We start from the raw sequence: 13,309 nt of genomic DNA, 5'->3' as shown, positions 1-13,309 counted from the left end.
TATATATATATATAAACCCCGAACCTCCAGTCCGCTCCTCCTCCTCTTATAAATTTTGAATGCCTTTCTTGCTTTGTTGTCGGCATGATTCGCTCTCATAATGGCGAAAGCTTAAATCTCTCAGTGTGTTTGAGACTCGAATAAATAGTTAAACGCGGGCAGAACGGTAAAAGCATGATGATTAATGCACCTTGGCATTGGCGGTAACAGAAACAGATGGGAGATCAGCCTCGATCTGCTCCCAAAATAGCAGAGCAGCCACAGGCGCAACCCTTCGAAATTCGAAATTGACTCGTAACTTGTGAGGGAAAAAAAATAACACCATTAGCCCGTTTTTTTTTTGTGGACGACTCCGAGACTGTGGAAACACACAGGCATGCATGCATGCGTGTACAAACCCTCACGAGCACGCTTTACCTCCGAGTCTCTGAGTTTCCTCTTCTACGTCTCTGTTCCACTTGCAAGTATGAAATGTGTTTTTGGTTCGAAAAAATCACCAGAGGGTGGAAATCCACGGAGCATGCATCTGCAGCTTGGCTTTTGGCACTCACTTTGCATCATGTGGAAGTTACAGATTCTCACTGCTGACTTGTACATCTCGGTGTGTCGTTTTTGTTTTTGTCTTTGCGCGCGAGTGTGTGTGTGTCCTACTTCTGGGCTTCTTTAACAGGGAATTTTGTGGGGTTTTTTTGATTTTCCTTAAGGCTTAATGATTGATTGGAGCCCATACATGTGGAAGTACAAACTTGCTACCCACAGCGGTACATGCAGTACCCGTGTTGGCTGTGTTTTTCTTTCTCGTTAGCAGTCTAGATGTCATTAGCCGGCACCTTTCCACCCCCCCACTGCCAGAGCCTGTGGCCTTCAGCACCCAGAGGGAGAGTTAGAATCGGAGCTTAAAGACGTATTTACCCCCTCTGTGACTTTATGCTCTATTACCGAGCACAAAGCTTGAAATACACTTACTAGCCCTTTCCCTCAGGGGATGTGCTGATCCAATGTGCATTCAGTTGTTAGGCCCTGAAAGTCAGTTTCCCTCTTCATAGGATTCATCCAAACCTGGAATAAAAAATGGCTCCTCTAATAACATTTGAATGCAACAAGCACTCAAAAAACCACAAATGGGTATCGCTTCAGTCAGGAAAGTCGTAAAACTGGAGGAAAAGTAGTCTAAATGGAGGCAGTCGAACCCTTCATCTTGTGAGACAAAAAACAAAACAAAACTGTGCAACATAATGTGAATTTTCCCTAGAATTTTCTTAAACGTTGCCTCCGTGGCACCAAATGTTCTTGTATTCTTTTAAAATAATCTTGATCAATCTTTCTCCAGGGTTTTTAAAAGGCTTTTTTAGAGTTTGTTCTTTGGAGTTTGTCTTTGTTTTACGTTTTTCCTGTTTATCCTTCTGCCTGACCAGAACAATATTGTAATTGTGCTTAGAAGAGGAAATGTGGACAAAGCCACATAAGGTTTCTTTTCTTTTATTTTATTTTTTTGTTTGTTTAATTCAGCAGACGAAATCGGAGCGTTGTGTTTCTTTAGGGAATGAAAATAACTTTGTTAAATTAAAAAAGAAAATTTTATTTGTCTCTTTGTTAGGTGGAATCCAATTTTGCACATACATAAATTTAGCATTAAATTTTGCTCTAAACAAACGAATGTCACAGCGAGTCTTTACTAGTAAATAGTTATAGATTTATTACCACCGACATGTTTTTATTGTATTTTATCGTCATCTCGAAAAACCAAACCAAAGTGTTATAATACTTTCTGCGGTAGGTTGAGATTAAGACTGCACTGTATGACTCTAAATATTTTCTGAACAGCTATAGCAATGTTTTCCTTTAAAATATTCAGAGAGAAAAAATATATATATATTTTTTTTCACCTCAAAGCTAATTTCTTGGACTCATTCCACCCCATCATTGGACCCACTTTGAAAGCAGGACGCTACATTCAAATAATCTTCTGCTGCTTTCAGAATGGCCTGTAAAATTTGCAGCCCTATGTGTTTATGGCTTTGTCATTCGAGTGAATGTCATCACTAACGTCCTTGCTTTCCGTTGATCATCACAGCCTAAATCAGATAACCACATTCAGCCCTTTTTTAATAATTCAAAGCTGTAATGAGACCTGTAGACCTCTCTCTCTCCTCATGTGCCGCATTATTTCATCTCCTGCTCCCTGCTAACCTTGTGTGTCGTTTTAAAGAAATTATGTGGAAAAAGAATCAAAATAAAAAAACTTTCATGTACCAAGGACTAATTTTCTGCCAAAATAAACAATCAGGGGGGGATAGACATAATCAAACCTGAACCTATAAATCAAACCGTAAACACAATAGTAAAATAAGTTGTAAAAATATGACATCAGCTAAATTGTTCATCCAGTTTTTTCAGTATCTGAAGGTCTTAAATCTTATTTTAGCAGCAGTGAGGGTTTTAATATGAGGAGCAACACATTGGTCTACCGTTACTGGTCCAGTTTCAGTCACTTTGAGCAGCAGGAATGAAGTCCGAATGTGAGCTGGTTGCTGCTCTTATTGAGCTGCAAAGGCAAAACACAACTTGATTTATTGGTCAAGCTCAGGCATCGGTGAGACATTTTTATTTAGTTTTTTTTGTTTGTTTGTTTGTTTGGTTTACGATGACTCATATCAATTAGATGCCTAAAGTGGATGGCAGGAGGTAAAATTTAATTTATCCATTGGTATCACTTTAGAGGAGAGGCGTTCAGGCTCAAGGGCCGACGTCGTGTAACGTTTGGATGCATCGGAGTTTTTAACTCTTCGCTGCTGGATTCTTCAGCCACCCTGCCATGTGTTTGGACCCACACTGTTTTTTTTTTTTTTGCCTGTTTGTTTTTACCCCTGTGCATGTTCACTAAAATGCTCATCTCAGTCGGTTTCTGCTCTTGCAATAATAATAAAAAAGCGAAACTCGTGTTCACTCGTTCGCTGACATCCTCCTCCAGGATTTTGCGCGGAGGAACACAGCTGCTTGCAGTGTTTTACTCGTGGTTTTGATGATAGAAATAATTTTTTATTTTTTATTTCAAAGCAGAACAAATTTTCATTCTATCCTTTAGCTGTTTTTGTGGATGAGAAGAGAAAACGATAGGCGACCTGCGCACATTTAGCTCCATCTCCTTCGTGAGTCCTCTGTAGAAGTTACTCAAATTGTTGGCGTTCAGCAGTTGCAGAAAACCGGAGAAGGTTGCACCGCTTTCAAAATCCCCCTCAGCGTTCTTGCTTTTGTTTCTGTGTGATGTCAAATCTAAGCGACGGCTATTAGATGTAACTTGAGCATCACTCTGTGCCGATGTTTGCATTTAAATTGCATATTATTTGGGGCCGTGTGTCACGTAGAGGCAGAGCAGTGCCGTGATGAGGACGTAGTTCTTGATTCATTCACAGCTGGACCTTTGATTCATGTCCCACCCCTTCTCTTTCTGCCTGCTTCCTGTCTAATAGCTTCCCTTTAGCTGTGCATAAAGGGTCACTAATCCAACGTATTCAAAGAGTCTTATTAATAAATTATGTACGCATTGGGTTTTGCTCTACCTTTTTCTATTGGACACAACGTGCTTGTTTAAATGTGGGCATGAAGTATTGTAAATCATGTTTTTGAAGATTTTTATTAAGATTTTCTCAATTCCATTCAGTTGTCACCACACAAAGCAACTATTCATTCATTTTTCAAAAATTTCTACCTGTAAAATATTAGTTTCTCTATTCATGTCTTTTCTAGAGCACATGACAGTAAAAAAAAATGACTTTTTTCCCGTTCGCATCAACACAACCAGAGTTATGCAATAATGAAACAAAGCAAAAAAAATATGTAAAAAAATAAAAATAAAAAATTCAAAGGTATACAAGGAGCATTTATTAAAACATATTTTTTTCTTTTTCTATCACTTCTGCATCCTGTTGCGTCTATGGCTGATTAGGGAACAGCCGTGACATGATAGAAAAAATGGGTGCAAATAACTTCTTGACTTGACGGGCTGAGTCGCTCCCGCAGGTATTCACTGCAAATTGCTTTATGACTCCAGTGCACGAAACAGAAAACAAATAAATAAGGCAGCTGTGAAAAATGGAGGCGATCGAACCACTTTGTGTATTTCCCAGTTTGTGTAAAAGTGTTAAACTAAGACATTGTACAGTCGCGCTAAGAAACTCCTTCCATCAAACTACAGGTAGTAATTTTGATTTCGAGGACGGTTTTTAAATCTATGTTCCCATGCGGTGTCACATTTGACCAACCGTCCGCAATCAATGAAAACACGCGTGCTCCATAAGCCAAGTCTGGTGTTTTGTTGTGACATTTCTCAGATGTTGAAGAAAAACATTAATTCAGCTTATACACCCTTCAACAAGCTTACCTCATTTTAATCGAGTCTAGTTAGAGAATGTACGGCTTTTCCCTTGAATTACCCTCTCACTGTTTCCTGTGGTTTTCCTTTGCAGAGGTCATCGGCCGGTCTTTCTATACCTCTGTGTGCCTTTCAGGGCACTGTGTCTCTCCAGGCACCTACAGGCAAGACGCTCTCTCTTTCCACCTATGAGGTCAGCAGCGACGGCCTCAAGATCTCCCCGAACAACGCCAAAAAGGTAAAGAGTCTCGGCTCCGTCTCGTACTGGAAGTCTTATGGCACAGGTGTCAAACTCCAGTCCTCAAGGGCCGCTGTCCTGCAGTGTTTAGATGTGCCACAGGTACAAAACACTGGAATGAAATGGCTTAATTACCTCCTTCTTGTGTAAATCAGTTCTCCAGAGCCTTGCTAATGACCTAATTATTCTATTCAGGTGTGGTGCAGCAGAAGCACATCTAAAAGTTACAGGACACCGGCCCTCGAGGACTGAAGTTTGACACCCCTGTCTTATGGGATGACAAGCTTTCGTTTCCCGTTTCTCAGCGGTTTGTTGCAGAAAAATGTTTGACATTTTATATGAATTTCACTTGGTATGTACTTTAGCCTTAGCTTTGTTTTATATAATTGTCTCTTTACTTATTTAATCAACTTGGCATTTAAGAAACAGTGAAACAACCGGGACGATATCCGTAGGCTACCTCAGCTGTGACTGTGAGCTAATATTTCAGTCTTAAAGAGCATGCATCATTGCATCATGTTTTGCAGCTTTACGTTCAAATGCTGATTGAACTATCCACTCTCTGTAATTCTGTTTTTTTTTTCCATTTTAAGTGAACAAAAACCTTCAGCAACTTTCAGCTCTGCTAAAAGCTGAAAGAATGAGGACACCATTCGTCCATGGTCATTCTAGAAGAAACTACCATGCTTGAAATAATTTTTTCAGTATTTTTTTATTGTTTTTTTTTTTAAATCCTCTTTCCCAGTCAGTATTTGGTCTTTACAAACATTGCATACATATAAGACCATTTCTATGCAAATGACACAACCCTAACAACCCAACGGCTTAAAGGTTTTCGTTTCTCTACTGACAGATTTGATCGTGCTTAAAATTAAAGCGGTGCTCCTCTCCCACTCTCTCGCTTTGCCCCCCCCGTTGCTACGAGAACAAAAATCTCTTGTTTGGCCCACCATGAGTCTTACGATAGGGTGGGCTGCAAAGGATGCACCAGACCCGACCTTCAAATCCGGAACAATTTGGAGGAGTCTTCAAACTTGGTCGTCCTTCGTCGCACGGCTGTGACGTAATCAGCCGCCTACATGTAATGGTGATCACAGGTTCTAAAAATGAAAATTAAAGAAAACAGAAATTGTGCCCACATTCGGGAAGATGTTGTAAACTTTTCCCTGCTTTTTTTCCCCACATCCCACGTGGTAGCGGTGTAAAGTATCGCAGTGGTGAAAAGAAGCAGCTGGAAATCTCACTTTCTTTATTAGCTTTGGATTTACCTTTGAGGAGAGAACCACACTGCTGTTAATTCTTTCAGAGGACCATGACTTTCATGCCAATCAAACCCTGTAAGCCCATCTACAGTTAGTTTTCAATAAAAAAAAATGTTTGTTGTTTTTTTACCCCCAAAAGATCACATTTAACCCTTGTATGTAGAAATGGGGTCCAACCAACTCCACACACGTAAAACTTGTATCATTTGCCATAGTCCTCTACGTTTGCCTCAGTCCTCGCACACACAAGGGTTAAGACGTTTGTGCTTTTGACAACACAAATATTTTTTTACACTTTCCCCTTTTAAAGCTCTTCTTCCAAAGACTCTTACTGTGTCAGGAAGATGACTTATTTGCTTAAAAGAACAGTCTGAAGGTAGATTTTGAATACTTTATGTTAGCACTGTCAAGCCTTTATGTTGGCACTGACAAGTAATAAAGCATGTTCTCCGATGTTCAAACGCAGTCCTCATTCAGTCTTAACGAGAATAAAATGCCTCATGAGTGGCACGCTTGAACTGTTTATTGAAAAATACTTGCTGTTTATTTGCAGTTTTGTAAGACCAAGTTGCCCTAATTCCTGTCTTAAATATAGAAACATAGCTGTTTGTCTCCAGGCACTAGTTGGATATTGAATAAAAGGATATGCTTGGCATCTTTTCCGTTGGAAACTTTTTCTAAATCTCCAGCCAGCACTTGAGCAGATTCTTTAAAGTATCAGAAGAAATCTCAGTTAAACAGGAAGGGGAAGGGTTGCGGTGCCAGCGTTTTCATTTCAAATGTGTGCAAAACTTTGTCTATTCCACTTATGTCAAAAAACAAATTGAATTTCGAAACTGTGGTGTTTCTTTTAAACGAGAAACGCAATTAGAATAAATTTGGTCACTCAATAAGTTATTAAAAAATATGCTTCCTGTCATCTTCTTTGTCTTTTCCTACAGTGGTAACACCTGACACATGTGATGCGAAAACAAAGTGTTTCCATTGCAGCTTAGCGAAATATACTAATTTTGGTAGATCCACAAAACCACCTCATCCCGGAGCTTTTCGAAATTGGCACATCTCCATCAGGCAAATTTATTTTTGTAATCCCCATTGGCGCAATTTTATGGTCAACGGAAACGCAGCTGGAAATGATGCGCTGCTTGTAAACAGCCTAAATAATCTCTGTCTCTTAAAGGTGGAAGTGTATCGCTCCAAGTCCGTCGGCCACGAACCCAGCGCAGACGACCCAGCATCTGGATCCCATGCCGAGGACACCAACGTCAGCTGCGTCGGCATGGAGATCGGCATGGGGATGGGCATAGGAGCTGGCGTGGGAGACACCAACGTTAAAATCCACCTGGAGGTCTTGGAAATCTGCGACAACGAGGAGGCCCTGGACAGCGTCTCCATCGTCTCCAACATCAGCCAGTCCTCGACGCACGCCCGCTCGCCGTCGCTGCGCTACTCCCGGCGGGAGAACCGCTTCGTTTCGTGCGACCTGGCCGAGACCGCATCCTACTCCCTGCTCATCCCCAGCGGCGGCAACGCCGAGGCAGAGACCATCAATATCACTATTCCTGACACGGTGGAAGCCCACCGGCAGAACAGCCGGCGGCAGACGCAGGAGAGCTCAGGGTATCACGAGGATATTCAGCTACTTAATGAGGCTTACAGAAAGCAGGCAGGCGAGGGGGAAGAGTGAGATATGTACACAATAACAAAGGAGGGGCCTCTCAGGGGGAGGCTGAAACAGCAACTCAGGCAGTAAAGTCATGAAGACAAATATCCTAATCATTTCACATCTTTTTTTTTTTCTTTACGACCACAGCTTTAGCAGAGTTTAGAGGTGATGTGAACAGAGACTCATAGTGTTGTAATAGCCTCTTCGCTTACTCCTGTGTTTCTTCTTCTAAGGTGAAAGCACATACATATTTTATGTGTAAACTAAATGGAGAAATGTAAGCCTGCAAAGAAAAAGGCATTTTAAAAGTATTCATACAGTTCAAACTTTTTCACATCTTGTCTGAAACCACATCTCTCCCAAGTGACAAACCGTATTATGACTTTAAAAAGTATTGGACGTAATTTAGGTGGCAGAGGTGTGTGTGTTTTGATCTCGATCCGATACAAATTAAATACAGGGCAAGTATCGCCGATACCAATAGTTTTTATTTTCTGAAGGTTTATATATCATCAAGCCTCTGACCTTTAGGCGTTTTTGTGGATTTCCTTTGAATTATTTTATTAAGGCAGTGTAATGTAAAATCAACTTTTTTGAGCTTTACATCATGTTATAATGTTATTCCTTCACCAAAAGCACACCTGGAGTGTTGCTTTGATTCTTTTATGCATGTCTGAGAAATCCTTTAATCTCCCGTGGCAACCATTCAGCTGTACAAAACAGCTGGGGGGGAACGAGCGCCGACTTTTAAGACACAGTTCCTCCTCAGAGCCGCTGTTACCAAGCTTCTGAACTCCCACCTCACACAGCAGCCCCTCTCCCTTGCAACTTCCCCAATGAACTCCTTCAGACTAGCAAGCAGCAATTAGCAATCACCTGGTGGAACTGCATGTCTGCTGAGCTCATTATACAAGCTACTTCCCAATGCAATGTTGTTAAAGGGTTAATAGAGGTGTAAATGTTGTGATGGCCTCGCTGAAGGTGGTGTTTTAGAAAGAGCAAGAGTTCCTTAAACAGACAGAGGCCCAATTTTCAGCTGTTAAATTACAAGGTCAAATTTCTTTTTAAGTCGAATTTGATTTGTACAGCATTTTTATTACATCTGAAAGCAACATTGGTTACTTCATTGTGCTATAAAATGATACTATACTGCAGGAAAACTCATAATACTGCCCCTTTAAAACATAGAACAAAGTTTAAATGATTTTTATAGCATATTAACATGATTTGCATGCACTTTTCCTAAATAAAGTGCACGCAATAAAGTCTTTTTCGATGTAGAGTTGAGAAACTACAATACAAAAATGAAATAAAATTTCCAGACAGAATCTGAAACTTAAGTATCAATGTTATCACATTAGTATCGATCTGATACTGATACAGACTTGATATCGATATTATCCATATTTTGGATTGATCCGCCTACCTCTGATGTAGATTTTCAAACAGAATGTATTCTTTTCCTTCTTCAACACTTTTTATGGTCTACAACCACAAGCCACCAGAAAAGATACTGAAGTCAGTGGTTGTGACACGACAAACTGTGGAAAAGCTGTGCAGGTATGAATACTTTTCCAAGGCATTGAAGTGTGGTGACTGCGATGATATAGGAAGACAGACCTGAGTATGCACCAGGATCATCAGTATTTCATCTTAGATTTTTTCTTTTTTTTTTTTTTTTGCATGTGGCAGACTGTCACCATGGAATAGATTCAGCAGCAGGAGAGAGAAAAAAAAAACATCACTCAGAGAAGCTGAAGTCTGATCACACATCTCATTTAAAAACAGCTCACGTGGACTACGTCACCGGTGACTCAGCTCTGAGGGGAGGGCCCCACCTGACCCATCTGTCTGACTCATTCGTGTTGGGGGGCTTTGAGAGGAGAGCGAATCTGCTGTGATGTCAGACAGACGAGCACCAAAAGTATTCACATTGCACTGAGAAAAGGAATGTGCTTTTATTTTATTTTTTTTTATTTTTTTTACCATCCTCGTATTTTCCTTTAAACCCAGCCGCGGTGCCAAACATTTCAACTCTCGTCAGCGCCGCGTAACGAGGGCCATGCCAGGTTGAAAAATGAACAGCGAACGAGGTGATAACTAAAGATGAGATAAAAGGGATTGGTATGCAGAACACTTTTCTGCCGTTCAAATGAGTGACTGTGTGTTTTATTTCTGCGGGCAGCGCATTACTTTACATCCGCGTGGCACTTTGGGGAATCGTTTCCGTTTAGTTGACTTCCTTGTCCTCCAATCAGCGACTTGGTGAGACTTCTCATTATCTACATGCGGAAATTTAGTACCGGAGAAAGGCGCTGCGGCCTTCCATAGCCATTTTATTTTATTTTTTTGAATCACTGCGAAGACCGTTTCAGAAGCTGTTATCTATTCTCATAGGTAATACCAGTGTTTACATTATTACTTCGATGCACATTCCCACGTATTTCCAGCAGTAAATTAGATATTGTAATTCATTCTCATAATTCAAATTTCATTTCGCGATGGTGTCTCCAGTATTTTCAGCTTTGACTCAACACCCTCGCTCTGACTGCGTGTGTGTGCGTGTGTGTGTGTGTGTGTGTGTGTGTGTGTGTGTGTGTGTGTGGATTTCGTTTGCAGACTTTTTGAGTCCCTCGTTGCGTAAGCCTAAAATAAAAAAATAAAAAATATATAGCTCCCTTCCTCCTGAAGACTGCCATTAAAAATTCATTCCAGGAAATTACCTCCACCAATTTCTGAGATCCTCTCCTATTTCAACTGCTCCGGGGGCAGATTGTAGGAGATAAAAAAAATAAATAAATAATGTACAGGCATACAGTAATGATGAATGTAGAGCTGTGTTTTTAGTGTCAACCTTCTTTTTATTTATTTATTTTTTCCACTGTTAATTGTGCCAAAGGTTGCCAGTTTGAGCAGCGCTTCACCTCTGCAGCCTAATTAAATCCATCAACTGTGTTGCTCACTGTTTTACGGTTCATTTGCTGTTCCAGCGTCGTCACAAACCGCGTGATCAATAAACTCTTACTTGTTTTCAAAGAACTGTGGGCTGTGCACCAGCTTTTGTTTATTTATTCATGTCATTTCTCCGGGCATATTCGGCGACAACATACAAACTCTTACTGTTGAATTATTTATCAGGGAAAACAGAGAAAATTAGGTGCTCTAATTAACTTGTGAGGTTGACGTCCTTAGCGTGCAACATCTCTGGTTGTTGACTCCCCCATCCCGACCCACGGGAGGGGAAAAAAAGCATTACATTTGTTGTATGCTCAAGGTTATGGGAAATTAACAGCAATTGGAATACTTTGTGTGCTAGGATTTTCTTGCATGTACAAAAGATTGGGATCCCATTCGTTGTGTTTTTCTTACCTAACATCAGGTTGCCAGGGGTAACCGTTACTCCCAGTGTCTCTCTCCAGTTAACACTAGGAGATCCAAAGAATATCCAAAATGGGTATCCCAAGAATCCACTGAGTCCGGTCAGTGGGTTCTGGATGGTTCTTCTCACCTGAGTGAAGTTGAAGACAAAATTGATGTCAAATGTTTGTGCTCCGTTTGTGCACAAAAGTTTTTGTTTGTGCCACTGTCATTTTGAAGATATTAAGAAATGTTTCCAGAGGTCATGAAAGGTAAACCAGCCACCTCCGCACACACACCTACACACACACACCTTCTCCAAATCAGACAAAATTGGTGCCAATCAACTTGATTACTTTTGTGCAACAAAAATTTTTGTTTGTGCTGCTTTGGCTTTGAAGATATTATTAAAAGTTTAAAGGTCCTTTTGACTTAATAAAAGTGGTGACCTTTTAACCTTTAAACTTTAATTAATATCTTCAAAGCCAAAGCAGCACAAACAAAAAAAAATGTTGCTGCACAAACGTTTTACACCAGTTTTATCTGATTTGAAGGTGTGGGGAGGTGGGCTAACTTCACTCGGGTGTTCTCGTCTCAATCGGTCCTGGAAAACCTCCCAAGGCTTTGTGTCCAGACGTCCTCTTGAACTCTGAGCTTCTCCCGAGTCGTCGCTCTTCAACCGCAGAGCTCACATGACCGGAGATGAAGTGAGAACCTGTCTGTCCTTCTACTACTTCATCTTCACATCACTAGTGAAAAAAAAGACGCCGCGATTATCCTCTGCTTGAGGCAGATGCCGACCCCCAAAACCTGCCCGCTTTTTTCTGATTGAGAACCACGAGCCCAGACTCAGACTAACTGACTCATCCTAGTTGCTTTCGGCTCAGCTATTAACTCCTGCACACGGTAACGTCCGTGGCCTGGAGATACGGATGCAAAATAACAAAAAAAACAAAAGTAGGACTTGAGGTTGCTCAGTCAGGTTAAAAGTAGGAATACAACTCATGGTTATTTTAGTAATCAGTTATTCTGTCGATTATTTGCACAAATTGGATTTTTTTTTAAATTGCCACATTCTGCTGATTTTTCATTTGATCACGTTTTTTTGCCCGTTTTTGTACAATATCAAGAAATGTACGTAAACAAATATTTCAATTTCTTGTTCAAATAAGAAAATAAACTTTTAATAGCTAACATGCAGCAACATAGCATTCCGTCAGCATGTGCTTGCTCATTTGTAGATTAATAGATTCATTTTTATATTAACCAATTAATCATTAAAAACAGCTTGAGAAGAAATTTTGTTTTTGCAGAATTTGAAGCGGGTGAAGCTAAAACTGCCACTTGAAGAGATCTAGGTAGAACTAATTTACAGACGAGCTTTTTCTTTTTTTGTAACTTTAAATGTAAATGTATAATGCAAAATAAAAAATGTAAAACAGGAATGAAAAGTCCCAGCACCCAGTCAGTTGAGACATGCAGCATTTTAATTCGGTTAAAGTCAGAGTTTAACTTCCATGTTTCACTTCCTTTTTAATTTCCTAAATCAGTCCTATGCACTTCTTTTGGCACCAGATTTTTGTCCTTACCAGACATGTCTTCTCAAATATTAGTTTCAAGAAACCACATAGCTAACATACACCGTAGCAGATTTGCCTGCTAAAGAGAAGAAAAACAACCAAAACCATCCAGTTCTTGTTTGATGAATCTGTTTCAAAAGAGGCTGCACTAACGCAGCGAGACCTACACTTTAATTTTACGGAGCCTAAAATTGGCCTAGACGTTACCACGACGCTGAATTCAACAATTGAAAAGCAAAGCAAACATCAAGCTGCCAGGAGGAAATTGAATATTTGAAAGTGGCGAAATAAATCCGACAGACAAGAGAGAAAACCATCAAGTTGGTTTATATAACAGGAGGAGTAATTACATGAGCAAATGTTGAGAAGCTAATGTGAAACAGAACTGCCACATGGCGGAATGAGATAGGATAAGAGCAATTTAGGATAAACTAAAAAAAAAAAAAAAACAGCAGCAGCAGAAACGAACCGAAGCCCAGAAACAAAAATAATACTAAAACGAAAGAAACAGACATCAAAGTCACGGCGGGTTTCAAGAATAACACAACACGCATGCAATCATGCAATGCCTTTAAAAGCTGTTTATGCTTCTGACCTTTTTGACCTCTGTGCATTTTGAACTTATGTGGTAGATCAACAAAAGGTAGGAAGGAAAATGACTCGTGGTTGTAGAAATGGGAATCTGAATAGTGCGCTGTTGATTTTGTATTCAGTACATTGTAGCGTTCACAAAACTACAGCAGAAAGTCGTTTTTCAGAAGGTTTTCACCAGCTTTTACATGTCTGGAGAGTAAGTCTTGTAAAAAATATCTCGAGTTCAATCGAATTGGCACT

At 40.2% G+C, this 13,309-nt stretch overlaps 1 protein-coding gene across 1 annotated transcript in view; it reads left to right on the top strand.

Annotated features, from left to right (window-relative positions):
- The window catches only part of LOC103474710 (probable G-protein coupled receptor 149), a 16,294-nt gene extending 8,137 nt beyond the window's left edge, over positions 1 to 8,157 (top strand). Inside the window, exons 4-5 of the mRNA XM_008425858.2 lie at positions 4,467 to 4,610; positions 7,053 to 8,157. Of these exons, the coding sequence (XP_008424080.1) occupies positions 4,467 to 4,610; positions 7,053 to 7,559 (651 nt within the window). The 3' untranslated portion in view covers positions 7,560 to 8,157. The remainder of the gene's footprint in view (positions 1 to 4,466; positions 4,611 to 7,052) is intronic.
- Positions 8,158 to 13,309: the final 5,152 nt, after the last annotated feature.

Source organism: Poecilia reticulata, linkage group LG13, assembly GCF_000633615.1.
Source record: "Poecilia reticulata strain Guanapo linkage group LG13, Guppy_female_1.0+MT, whole genome shotgun sequence".
NCBI classification, from domain to species: domain Eukaryota; kingdom Metazoa; phylum Chordata; class Actinopteri; order Cyprinodontiformes; family Poeciliidae; genus Poecilia; species Poecilia reticulata.
This window is presented reverse-complemented; position numbering and strand designations above follow the sequence as displayed.